This window comes from Rattus norvegicus, chromosome 11, assembly GCF_021556685.1.
Source record: "Rattus norvegicus strain SHRSP/BbbUtx chromosome 11, alternate assembly SHRSP_T2T, whole genome shotgun sequence".
Lineage (NCBI taxonomy): Eukaryota > Metazoa > Chordata > Mammalia > Rodentia > Muridae > Rattus > Rattus norvegicus.
In genome coordinates, this window is record NC_141544.1 from 68,966,571 (window position 1) to 68,979,820 (window position 13,250).

The following is a 13,250-nucleotide window of genomic DNA, read 5'->3' on the forward strand; positions in this document are numbered from 1 at the left end:
TAAGAGAAGATAGATAGAACACACTGAGGAAAGAAGGTCTTCTAAATACTGCAGGACTGACGCACACATGAAGTCCCAGACACTGTGGCTGCATGCACGGGACCCGTGAAGTCTAAGCCAGATCAAGTCCCAGCACTGCGACAGAAAATAGACACAGGCTACTGTCCCTAATCCAGAAGGTATCTCCAGGTGATGACTTCTTGAAAAGAAGAAATTAGTTTTCTCTAGCAGTGCCTCCCTGGGCATACAAACCACACTTAAGGGCAGGACCCGTGCCTAGCAGGAGTTGGCCAGCACAAAACAAACCCAGTGGTACTTTTGGAGGATTTTGTCTCATAATGCTTTATTTATGTTTTTTATTTGTTTTCACCTTACAGGTCTTTTACTTATATATTATGTTTACCAATTTTATGTTTTTGTGGAATTTCTTTGTGTGCGAATGTGTCTCTGCTTCTATATGTGTTTCTTGGGCTTTTCTTTGGCTCTGATTTTCTTCTGATTGCTTTGCTGTATTCTGATAGTTATTATTGTTGTTATTATTATTATTAAATGCCTGTTTTTAATGAAAAATAAAAAGGACAGGTGAGAAGATGGAGAGGATCTGGGGGGTATCAGGGGAGGGGAACTAATAATAAGAATACACTGTTTGAAAAAATCCACTTTCAATAAAAAAATTTTAAAGTAAAAATTAATAATATAATGTTTAAAAGATATTACTGAAGCAAATGTCTTATAGCTTTTGAACTTTGAGGAAGTGCTCTGTGTATGTGTGTGCACATGCATGGAATGCGTGTGGAAACAGGGATGGAACAGGAAACAAGCTGTGGTGGGTAGCTGTGGGACAGAAGAGCAATCGCAGAAATTGTGTGGGAAGCCCACATGGAGAAGCTGAGCACGTTGCAAAGTCGGGCGAATAACGAACAGGCTAAAGTGTGTCTGCATACGTGTGAGCAGGGCAAGCGCATCGAGGAGACACAGCAAAAATTAGGTTGAGTGCGGAGGCTTGGACTTCTAGAAGATAGATGGTCCGAGGATGCAATCTACTTAAGAGAGAAGTAAATGGCCACGGGGAAGGCCGAGCTGTGCATTTGGAAAAGCAATTTGAAAAGAGTCTGCTGTTCCGATTGCAAGATCGTGCCTAGCATATCCAGTTAGATTTACGCAGCTGTACAGTGGCTGATTTGTCCACACCGTGGTTTGCAAACTCCAGCTTAAAAACTTTTCTATTACACTAGAATGTTTCGATCTGGGGACTTTCACAGAAAAACTACAAAAGTGATTTTAATTTCCTGAGTTCTGTAAGACTACGTGGCGTGCATTCCCATTTTTTCCCCAGAGTTAAAGCCTAATTTCAAACTTCCCTTCCTGGTTTCCCAATCAAAGGAAACAGTAAGTCATCCTAGGTAAAAGACAGTAAGCCAGGCTGCCCTGACTATCCAGGGTTAGGCGCCAGCCCCATTCGCCTTCTTTCTAAAGCCCCTTCCATTTGCAAATGTGGTCTGCTTCCTGTCTATTCTATTCCAGTTTCCTTCTCACCCATATTTACACCCTTTTTTCTGCTGCCATATATTCAAGGAGGGGCATTTTCTTGTCTTTGCTTTAAAAGCTGCTCAGAGAGAGTTTCAAGCAAAACCCCTGGTGACTTGCTTTTCTTCATTAGTCAGGGACCATGGCACTCAGGAGTAACAGCTTTCAGAGAGCTAATAAAATAAGAGCTAGAAAAAAAGACCAGTAAAACAAAACCAAAAATAATAAAAAAAAACAATGTTCCCACTGCTCACCTAACTGTGGGAGAGGACAGGCTTGCCCTGCAGATGGTGATACCTACTCTAGTGTGACAAGTGTGAAGACTGCAGGTGGGATTCAGTACCTGGCAGCCATGTCATTCATCCACAATGGACATGGCACTGATGCTTCAAAGTTCTTGAGTAAGTGGGGGCTTACAAGAGCACGTCTGCATGTCTGCCTTGATTACAGCGGAAGAAAGAAAACTCAGACCTTACAGACTGCCCATTTCCCAAGCGGGGTGAGAAAGCAGACGGCTTAGAATCCTGAATGGCTGCAATAGTTGAAAGCCACGGGTTCTGCACGTAAGGAGAATGAACATGGATGCTGTGAAAGAGTGAGGCATAGTGTGTGCGCTCAAGATCCTGACCTGGTGAGGAAGCTGAAACTACGCTAAGAGCAACTGCCTAGATCTTGTTCACATCTTCACTACAGAGCTTCTCTGATCCTTAACTGTCATTTGAATGAAGGCACAATAGCCTCTAACTGCATTTATTCGAGGATTTGGTGGAAAATACTGGGATTAGAATCAGAGACGATAGTATCATGGAGCAACCAGCTGTTTACACACAGCTGAAGGATGCCATATGCATCTGTGAAACTTCCAAACTAAATACCTTTATATTTATATACATATATATAATATATGTATAGCATGATTATACCATATATCATATATTGTATATTGTATATGCATATGCATAATATTATATTTATGTTATATATATAATATATAAAACGTGTATAGCATATATGGTGTTATATATTATTTCCAGTATTTTCTGTGTTATAGATAGGGAATATATTATATATAACATATATTACATATGTAATAGGTAGGGAATATATATGATATATATAGTCTATGACACAGAATATATTGGAAATAATATATATATTATATATACATATATAGTACACTAAGATTTCCTTCTTTTTCTCCTTCCTTCCTCCCTCCCTCCCTTCTCCCCCCTTTTCTTCCATTTTCCTTACTTCCTTAGACTTTTTTTCTCCACCACTAGTCTCTCTCTTTCTGAAATCCCCCCATGATTTTTTTTAATAGCTTTTATACTAGCATGCCTTTGTTGAGTTGTGTACATGGAAGTAATTAAAATATATTAATCAAGGGAAAACCTGTTCAGTACAGTTTTGGATCCTAACATGTTTAGAGAAGTGTAGAGGAGAACTAACTATTTGCGCTGACAGGAGACGCCTGTTGGCCAGCTCCATGGCTTCAATGTTAAGGGTCTCATCTATTTCCTTGTTGCAATCAGGACATTTCACCTTCTGATGTTCCGTTGTTTCTTCTTGGTTTAACTAATAAAGCCAATGAAAAGAAGCAGAACTGTGATGCACGATTATTAAATAAATTAAATTAAATTAAAATTAATTAAATAAAATTTAAAAAATCATTCAAGGCAGAAAAAAGTAAACACGTGTTAAAGAGATGCAAATGTGGGAAATTTGCCAATGAGAAAAACTGAAGGTTAGAGAAATTCATTTGCTCACAATGACAGACAAACCTAGGGATACAGATACAGAGACCTTTAATTCCACCCACAAGAGAGACTGAGGCAGGAGGATTACAGTCACCCTGTGTGACTTAGCTTTGCTTAGCAAGGCTCCCGCTTCTATCCACTGCTTTAAAAAAAAAGCGACTATATATGGGCTGTATTTGAAATGTAAATTTAAAAAGTCCAATAAAAAAGGGGATTAATTAAAAGCTAGACTTTAAGCCAGGTCTTCTGAGTGTGAGGCCCAGGATCCATGTATGACTCAGTAATCATATCAGGGCTGCACCACAGAGAGGACAATGCTAGTACTCCCCTTCTGCTTCTGAAACTAATCAAGTGTGGCTTGGGAACTTCCGTATGACCAGATAGATGGGCAGTGGGGTGAGAATGCCTGGTGTTACAGTGTGCATCAGACTCTCCACAGGGGGATCAGGCAGCTCAATGGTGTTCCAGGTGATCCTGATGAAGACAGGTCAGCAAAATGCCCTAATAAGGGATGCGGTGAAACTGAAGAAAGCTTTGGAATGAACTAGTATTTGTCTAAGCAGAAATTTCACTTGGATTCCAGGACAGGACTCTGTTCTGAGTCCCCAGGTATATCTTCAAGCACACATTATGAATATGAAATGGACTTGGAATCTCACTTCATAGAGACCAAAACTCTGCACCCCTCAAAACAGGCCCTTCACTTAACGGGACCCAGACAAAGAGCACAATGAAAACCTACACAGCGCAGGACATGAGAAGAGAAGAATGGCCTTGGGAAGACCCAGGAATACTTTAGCATTTCCCTTGTGGTGGCTATGACTCAGTGCTGTGCTGAATACTACTGGACTTTTTCTGAGTCAGCTTCTCTTGTTGCCCAGGCTGATGTCCTGAGTCCTTTAAAATGGCTAAGTCTGATCTGAGAGATTCTTAAGCATTGCTCAGAGATTAAAAAGTGCTATTTCAATCATAGATACATTTTTGTTGCTGACCCCAGACTCTATTTTATATAAAATGCCACTAACCAAACATTAGGCTGTAGCCAGTGCTTAGCACACACAATAACCTAAATAAATTATGAAAAAGTAAGGGATTCTCGCTCCTGACCTTGTGAAGAGAGGCTGCTCTCCAAGGCTCACGTTCCTCTTCTCTTTTACATTATCTTTAAAAGGCAATGCAATATGTTCCTCTCCCCTATTAATTTACATGTATGTCCTATGTACTCAGATTGGTCGAGACTTCTGCTTTGTCATGCAATAACCACAGTACTAAGATGGTGCCCTTATTATTACAAAAATGAGGAGTGGCCAATATACCTCTCAACAATTTAAAAATTGTGTTTTCAATTTGAATTAACACATATGACTTAATCATATTTAGTCTAGTGGAATAGAGAGCTATTATATGCTTACAGCATATGGATTTTGAAGTATAATCGCCTTGTCAACCATGTTCCAGTCAGCGTTAGCAAGATCTTTGTCAAATTTGAGTGCCATGGCTGTGGATTTGGTTAGCTCTTGAAAGTGCTGGAATGTATAATAAACCGATTTATATTTTGTTGATGTGACATCACGAAGACCTTAGGGCAAAGAGCACATTGTAGAAACAACAGAAAGACATGATTTTTTTTTTCATATGAGTTGTAAAATATCCTTTTGTTCTTTATCTACCAACACTAATCATTTGTGGTGTGTGCGCGCGCGCGCGCGTGTGTGTGTGTGTGTGTGTGTGTGTGTGTGTGTGTGTGTGTGTGTGTGTGTGTGTATGGTGTGCATATGTGGATGTGTGCTCAGGTACACTTCTCTTGTGTGGTTGTATGTGGAGACCACAGGTTGACAATGAGATACCTTTTTCAATCACTTCCTCTTCTGAGTTTTCGAGGCAGGGTCTCTGACCGAACCTGTAACTGGCCGTGTGGGCTACAGTGGCTAGTCAGTGAGCAGGATTCTGGAATATGCTTGTTTGTGTCTGTCTGCATTAGGGTTATAGGTGCGTGACACCACATCTGGCTTTTTTTTTTTTTTTTTTTTGGTGGGAGCATGGGTTCTAGGGATCCAGACTCATGCCTTTAAAATTATGTGGCACATACGTTATCCAGATCCATCTCCCAGCCCTACCACAAGTACACAAGTATGTTTATGTCTGAACATTAAAGAGTCTACATAAACTCTTTAATGGCAAGAATGTTAACAGTTCAAGGTTTTTGTACTCACAGTGAATATTGAATGTTTACTATATGCTAGGGAAAGATGACTCAGCATTTTGTATTCATCAGTCTTTATCCATCTATCTATCTATCTATCTATCTATCTATCTATCTATCTATCTATCTATCTATCTATTTTGTTTCTCTATATTTATTTATTTTCAGGGTGAGTCTTTTCTTCCAGTTCTCTAGGTAAGGAAACAGTACTGTTTGCAGCTTGATGCTTTTCCTCTTTTGGGCCTATGATACTGTGGCCTTGAGCTTACAAAATGTCAACCCTTCATTCTCCTGTGGAAGTCCCACTTCATATTATTAGAACTTATGTTACTGGCTCTCTCATTTCTCAGACATTCACACTGAAGTTCTTGAAACACAACGTCCATGATCGTACGGGCAAATGATTTAGTCAGATGAATTAGCTGCCTTATTCTTTGAGGGTCATATCTGTCTACTGCCTTCTGTCCTTGAGCAAAGTCTCTAGTTTCCTCAGGAGAGCAGGACCTACCATCATCTCTTTTTTATTTTCCATATAGCTTATTTATTTTAGTGTATCTGTGAACTTCATAAATTGATTTATTCACAGCTTGTTTTTCTTTATTCCGGTGTGAACTCTGCCAGCATAGAAATCTTACCTGTCTTCAGATTGTAATACTTCTTACAATAGTGTCTACTATCTAGAACATTCTTACTGAAAAGTTTTCTGAATAATTGGATGAACGTATACTGCTCTTTAACTCTTTAACTTATACTGCTCTTTAACATAAAAATCTCTTAAAATAAGTCTATTAGCCTGAATGATTTATCCATCTCATACATCAATTCAATTTCTTCTTCAATTAGAAAACACTGACTTGTATTTAGGTGGATATTTTCTTATCAGTGCTTCTTAGAGTATTTGGAATAATTTTTTTCTTCTCTCACCATAGTAAACAGTAGGGCTTACCTAGTTTAATTACTGCCATTGGCAAAATAAATCTATTGACAATCAGGGTGATTACACATACTGACACGCCATGGAATAATATCTAGAATTGAAAAGAGATATTAAGCAAGTCGTAGTCAGAGTAGCATTACAATATATTCTATATTCTGTAGTATAAATTGAACTAGTTGTTTTAGGCTAACAGATGATTTATTGTAGCAAGTAAGGAAATTGTGTATCAGGCATGAGAGAAGTGGTATGGTAACCCACTGTATTCTTGTACATATGCATCTTCAATCATGAATTAAGAAAAAAGAATGAGTTTCAGGACTGTGTCTTCTTTGTGTCCTTGGGATCTGCAAAGTTCTTTGTAATAATCTCACCTTAACATGCAATACAGTATGTTCTAGTATGTTCTGATAGGACATTACTTAGACATCCTTACCTGGCAAATGTTTTTGCATTCTAGAATTATTAAAGGTAAGCATATAGAGTGATACAAGGAGATAAAGTCAATTATCATCCAACTATCTCCTCGAATGAACAGATTCTATAATAAATAAACAAAAACAATCGAGCGTTTGTTTGCAACAGCTGATATTTGCAACCTCATAGGAAGAACAAAATGGATCAACCAGACCTCCCCAAGGAATATACCACCAACACAAGAGTAGACACCAAGAGACCCATGGCTCGGGGTTGGGGATTTAGCTCAGTGGTAGAGCGCTTACCTAGGAAGCGCAAGGCCCTGGGTTCGGTTCCCAGCTCCGAAAAAAAGAACCAAAAAAAAAAAAAAAAAAAAAAAGAGACCCATGGCTCCAGCTGCAGATGTAGCAGGGGATGGTCTTGTTGGGGATCAATGGGAGGAGAGGCCCTTGGTCCTGTGAAGGCTCAATGGCCCAGTGTAGGGGAATGCCAGAGCGGGGAAGTAGGAGGGAGTGGGTGGATGGGTAGGGGAGTACCCTTATTAAGGCAGGGGGTAGGGGGATGTGATGGGGAGTTTTCAGAGGGGAAACCAGGAAAAGGGATAACATCTGAAATGTAAATAAAGAAAATATCCAATAAAAGAAAAGAAAAAAAAATGAATTATAGTTTTTAATCCACCATCATCTGAAACCCATTAGATCTATGAAGGAGACTGAGTGTCTCTAGCTGGAAGGGGGATGAAAATTATTTGATTTTCCTCGCCAGTCCTGCAGGCTCTTGGCTAAAATCCTTGCTCAAGTCTTTGTGTCTTGTCTCTTCCTGTAAGTGAGTTCACAACTCTCTCCGAATGAACAGACGACAAAAAACGATAGCACCCCCACCCTCAACCTCAGGAAGCCCTACGGGGATTGCAGTACAAAATCGATGCTGAACAGTTCCCATCAAATACCCAAATAAGAAAACAAAGCTTTCTTTACTTGAGATCTTTCCCTCTCGGAACCAAGAGAAACGTCCGAGTAGGCAAGCAGAAGGGCCATATTTATGTTCGGTGTTCCTTTCATTTCACTCCAGACCATGATGAACGCCCAGCGCCAGCTGAACCCGTGACCAAGTCGAGACAAAATGGGGCTCATTAGCAGAAAGACCAGAAGCCTGGTAAAACAAAACGAGTTTTCAGTTATTTTTGTTGTAGACGTGTCTTTCTCTTTTAATCTACTGCATTCCCAGCGAGCCATCTTTCACACACTGTTGTCGTGACTCCAAAGGAAGGCGTATGTCTTAGAGGCACACAGGGAGAATGACTGGCTTTCATGTCTTTGCATGACTGAACGCTAGGATAATTTCACATCACATGTGGGTCATGTTTCTATGAGTGGAAGCTGAAGGTTAGACTATTGGTAAGCTCAAAGCTACAATAAGAAGTGGAAAGCAGAAAATCAGGGGGAAACGTCCTTCCTTTCTTTTGCTTTGCAGATTTTCATCTTGATCATTTTGTCTGTATTGTTCAGTTTCTCCCCCATCCCCCGTGTCATTCCTGTTTTGTATGACCAGTTGGGACAAATATCTGCGAGTAGTTGGTGGCTATCAGCGACTAACTGATTTTGCCAGATGGGAGTAGAATTTGAACTATTTGAGCGACAGACGAGGTTTCACTTATGGCCTCCTTTCTTAGTGTACGTCTCCTTTTGATGCAGATTTTTCTGCCTTTTAAACCTGGAAAGAGGGAACTGGAAAAATCATTGCGGGGAGGGGATTTACAAGGAGGTTTTAATTCTAATTTTTTAAAGAGCTGTTTCCATTTCAAGTTTTTAATTCAAAGAAATGATAACCTAATATTGAGCAAAAATGTTAAGATACGATTTTTTTCCTGTTTGGTAAAGTTTCTACCCTTGTATAAAGATAGAAAATTCTGAGTGAAATATGCCAAACATTAATAGTACTTGCCTCTTAGGAATCTTAGTACATTATGAACTTTTTATATTCAGAAATTTTACAGAGTGTTTACATTGATCTAAAATTCATTAAAAACCTGTCTGATACAACCCCTGGGCATTATTACTTTGCCAATGACCACTTGAGAAGGTTAGGTCAACTAACTGTTCAGGCTGAGGTTTAAAATAATTTCTTCAGTTTATAAAACATTCGTCAAATAATTTCCTATGTACACATTTCACCTGGCATTCTTACCTTAAAACAATCAGCGTGAAGTAGATATTTAATGAGTAATACACATCAGAAAATGATATATATAAATATGTGTGTGCAGGGATTAGAAGTCCAATGAAAGTGAACACCATAAGGAAACCAATAAAGGACAGGCAGTTCCAGAATCTGCATTTTTTTGAGAAGAATAAAATATAGTTGCAGTTAACTTGTTTATTATAAAGCTTACCTACACGAAAAATTATGCAATCATCAGTGAAAGTGAACAAGGAATTCATCAACGTTCAATATAGGTTAAAAGTAAACTGTTAAGAAAAGAACATCATGCAGGTAAACACGTGATTTGAAAACAATTTAAATTAATTGGTGCAAATTAGTAACCTTTTCCCCCCATTGAGTCTGAAAGAAATATTTAGGTTGCAGTTATAGGCAACCTGACACAACAGAGTCACTGAACATCTAGACACCATGGTTCATGTAACTTGAATTCACAGATAATAAAAAATTATTTATTTACTTATTTATTTTTAATAAAAAATTTTTTAGGTCTTAAAGTCACTAATAATAAAAGGTTAACTGATAGAATGTGGTGGTGATAGAGAGTGGCGAATGGCAGAAAATGGATAAAAGTCGCAAATTTGCCATGAAAATGCCTAAGTTCATAGGTAAAGGAGATAAAAAGCCTTACAGTAGTTACAGTGGCCTCGGTAAGGAGGAATTGAGTCTACAGTATGGTGGGTGTGACAGTTACAGGGGATAGCATCAATGATTTGGCTGAGGAGTTACAGAACTGTGAGAAATGGGGAACCGGAGGGGATAATAAAAAGATGGAAACTAGAGGTTGTTGAAGTATGCAGTGGGACTTACCACTATCATCTTAAGATTTCTACCACTTTAAGAACAGGGCCTGGTGTATGCTACATTTTATTTAGATCCCTGGGATTGAGATTACACAGTAGCTATTTATATGACCATGGAATAAGTGGCTCAGGTAAGATGGCAGGCAGAACACAGGAGGGGAGAAGGCTTGGAAACCAAAAGCCAGAAGAGTGTATGTTTATCGGCAGCACCAGGAATAATAGTTACATGAACCATGGTGTCTAGATGTTCAGTGACTCTGTTGTGTCAGGTTGCCTATAACTGCAACCTAAATATTTCTTTCAGACTCAATGGGGGAAAAAGGTTACTAATTTGCACCAATTAATTTAAATTGCTTTCAAATCACGTGTTTACCTGCATGATGTTCTTTTCTTAACAGTTTACTTTTAACCTATATTGAACGTTGATGAATTCCTTGTTCACTTTCACTGATGATTGCATAATTTTTCGTGTAGGTAATTTGTCATAAAGACACAGTAGCCAAAAATCTTCACTAAAAGGGATGTGAGGCAGGGGGAAAATGCACACAGTGGAAACTCAAGATCAGGTGGCCTGCTTTGTCTAAAAGTATGCATCAATAAATGTTACAGAAAAACCAGTGGGGTATTTTACATATCAGTGTTTTACTCACACCATGCAGATACAATTACTGTTGTAATTTCATAGCTTCCAGTGTATAAAACAAAGTCAAAACAGGAGAGCCACTCACTCGAGGAGAAATGCTTCAACTCCTGGTTTAAAACTTGTAGAATTTAGAAAAAGTCCTATGGTGGCCAGAGTAAATATTCCAGACATTCCAATTAGCTCACCTAATTTTAAAATGAATAACAACAAAAGGATCAACTTCAATGGTAACATGATCTCTACTGAATGGGAAAATGTCAGATATCATGGCTTTACACAGAAGTTACTCAACTTAGTTTCACCTAAAAACATTACAAGTTATTACTGCTGTTCATAGTTTCTCCTCTTCAGGTACACATCCCATTGTGTTGTAAACTATGTGATGTGTGTCCTTACACTACTTTGACTTCATATCATCAGCAGTTTAAATATCTCTTCATCTATGCCAGCAGCCTAAGTATCCTCAACAATGTTTCAAAGGGATGCTGGATAAATGAATCAAAAGTCAAAAGGATGACCTGTTGAATTCTGTAAGGGCCAACCCACTTCATACATTTCTGTTTGGAAGATAGTGCAAGAGGTATGTTTTGTGGTAGAATTAGGAATTGGGGAAAACACAACTCCCATATGGATCTCCTCTTTTTTTATTGATGCATTTATTGAAGAGTATAGAAAACAGTCAATTTTTTTAAAAGTAGAAAGTAGTCATGTAAAAACTTTAATTATATGGTACAACACAAAGAGAAGATTCATAATCCCATTCCTAAGACTGCTGATATAACTATAAAGATTTTTTAGGATCTAGGTGTGATGGTGCAAATATGCAATCCCAGCCCTGGCAGAGGCAGAGGCAGAGGCAGAGGCAGAGGCAGAGGCAGAGGCAGAGGCAGAGGCAGAGGCAGAGGCAGAGAGGCAGAGGCAGAGAGGCAGAGGCAGAGGCAGAGAGGCAGAGGCAGAGGCAGAGAGGCAGAGGCAGAGGCAGAGAGGCAGAGGCAGAGGCAGAGAGGCAGAGGCAGAGGCAGAGGCAGAGGCAGAGGAGGCAGAGGCAGAGGCAGAGGCAGAGGCAGAGGCAGAGGCAGAGGCAGAGGCAGAGGCAGAGGCAGAGGCAGAGGCAGAGGCAGAGGCAGAGGCAGAGGCAGAGGCAGAGGCAGAGGCAGAGGCAGAGGCAGAGGCAGAGGAGCTCCATGAGTTTAAAGCCAGCCTGGTGTGCAGAGCATATTCCAGGTCAGCTAGGTCTGTATAGTGAGCCCCTGCCTCAAAACCAAAACTCAAATCAAAACAATAAAGTAAAACAATAACTAAACTGAAGGAAGAAGAGCAATTTGTAAATTGGGACTTATTTTAGGACAAACATTAAATTTTCCTGGAAAGAAATAATTTGGTAAGCTTTGGACTAAGGGATGAGAGCCCCAAATAACCACTAGCATACACCCATGCTCAGGAAATATTTACATTGAGACAAACAGCAGAAATGAGGCAGGAAAGATAGAACATGAGGAAACAGAGGGAGCCATCAGATCTGACAGAATCATGAGCCATGCAGTATGACTTTGTTGTGAGTTTCCCAGAAGTGACTGTGCTTTTAGGCAAAAACTAAGAAGGCCATGAGGAAGGAGATGATAGATATTTTAATGAGTCTTAAGGTGTTTGAGTTTGCAAAGAAATCTTGTAGAGTTTGGGGATTTTAAATAATTGAGTCAGAATTCTTCTTAGGAGTAATTCTTTGCTCAGCAAACTCCTATATATCTGGCACCAATACACACATCCACACATGTGTCATTCTGAAATGGGATTGCCCAGCAGTGCAGATCTATGAAAGGCTCCCTCTTGATCTAATTAATTAATACACCTTAAAATATGTGTTCTTAAAGTTAAGAAATATTCTGAATATTCTCACATGTACATATTTGGCTCAGTTCTGGGATGCCCTGTCTATTTGATTGACTTAGGAATTTTGTATCTCTAGAACTACATTTTAATTGCTATAAACTTACTAAATGCTTTGATATTTATCTAAGAGGGAACGTTCTTCACATAAAGTACCTACTTCTAGAATTTCTGAATGGAAGACTTTCTCCATTGTAATTTATCCAAAGCCTGTAGAGCTCAGTAACTTTTATATTTTTCTGTGTAAGTCCAGGCTCCCAATGTTTACGCCTTAATAGCTTATAAACTTTTGCTAATGTAAAATCATCAGAATTTCCAGATATGGGGGGCTTAGAACAGTGTTTTGCAACCTGTGGATCACAGCCCCTTTGGGGGGATGCTCGTAGATCAGATATCTTGTGTATTAGATATTTTTATCATAATTTATAACTAGCAAAATTGCAGTTATGAAATACCAACAAAAATGATTTTATGGTTGCGGGTTACCACAGCATGGGAAACTGTATTAGAGAGTTGCAGTCCTAGGAAGATTGGGAGCCACTGTCTCGGCAAATGATACTAGTCTGTTCTGGTAGGTAAACTCTCTATATCATGTAAGGAAAGTATGTGGCTCATTTTTACACTCATAGCTTTTGTACAACTGGTTATGAAACTTTCTTTAGAAATGGTCCAATAAAGTGTGATTACAATTGTGGCTTTGTCAAATCCCTCCTTGTTTTTAATTGGCTTTCTATACCTGGGTACATTGTCCTCTGGATTCAGGTGTTCACATTTTTAAAAATTTTGATATATTATTTGAACAAAAATATTCCACTTGAGATAATTCACAAGCTTTTTCATAGTTACCTATTCTTTGTGT

The 13,250-nt window shown here is 39.0% G+C and overlaps 1 protein-coding gene across 6 annotated transcripts in view; it reads right to left on the reverse strand.

Annotated features, from left to right (window-relative positions):
- The window catches only part of Slc9c1 (solute carrier family 9 member C1), a 66,872-nt gene that overhangs the window by 42,452 nt on the left and 11,170 nt on the right, over positions 1-13,250 (reverse strand). For all 6 annotated transcript variants that reach the window (NM_001008762.3, NM_001437751.1, NM_001437748.1 and 3 more), the window contains 6 exon segments: positions 2,977-3,102; positions 4,697-4,863; positions 6,434-6,515; positions 7,816-7,990; positions 9,026-9,169; positions 10,590-10,689. In NM_001008762.3, coding sequence (NP_001008762.2) covers positions 2,977-3,102; positions 4,697-4,863; positions 6,434-6,515; positions 7,816-7,990; positions 9,026-9,169; positions 10,590-10,689 — 794 coding nt within the window.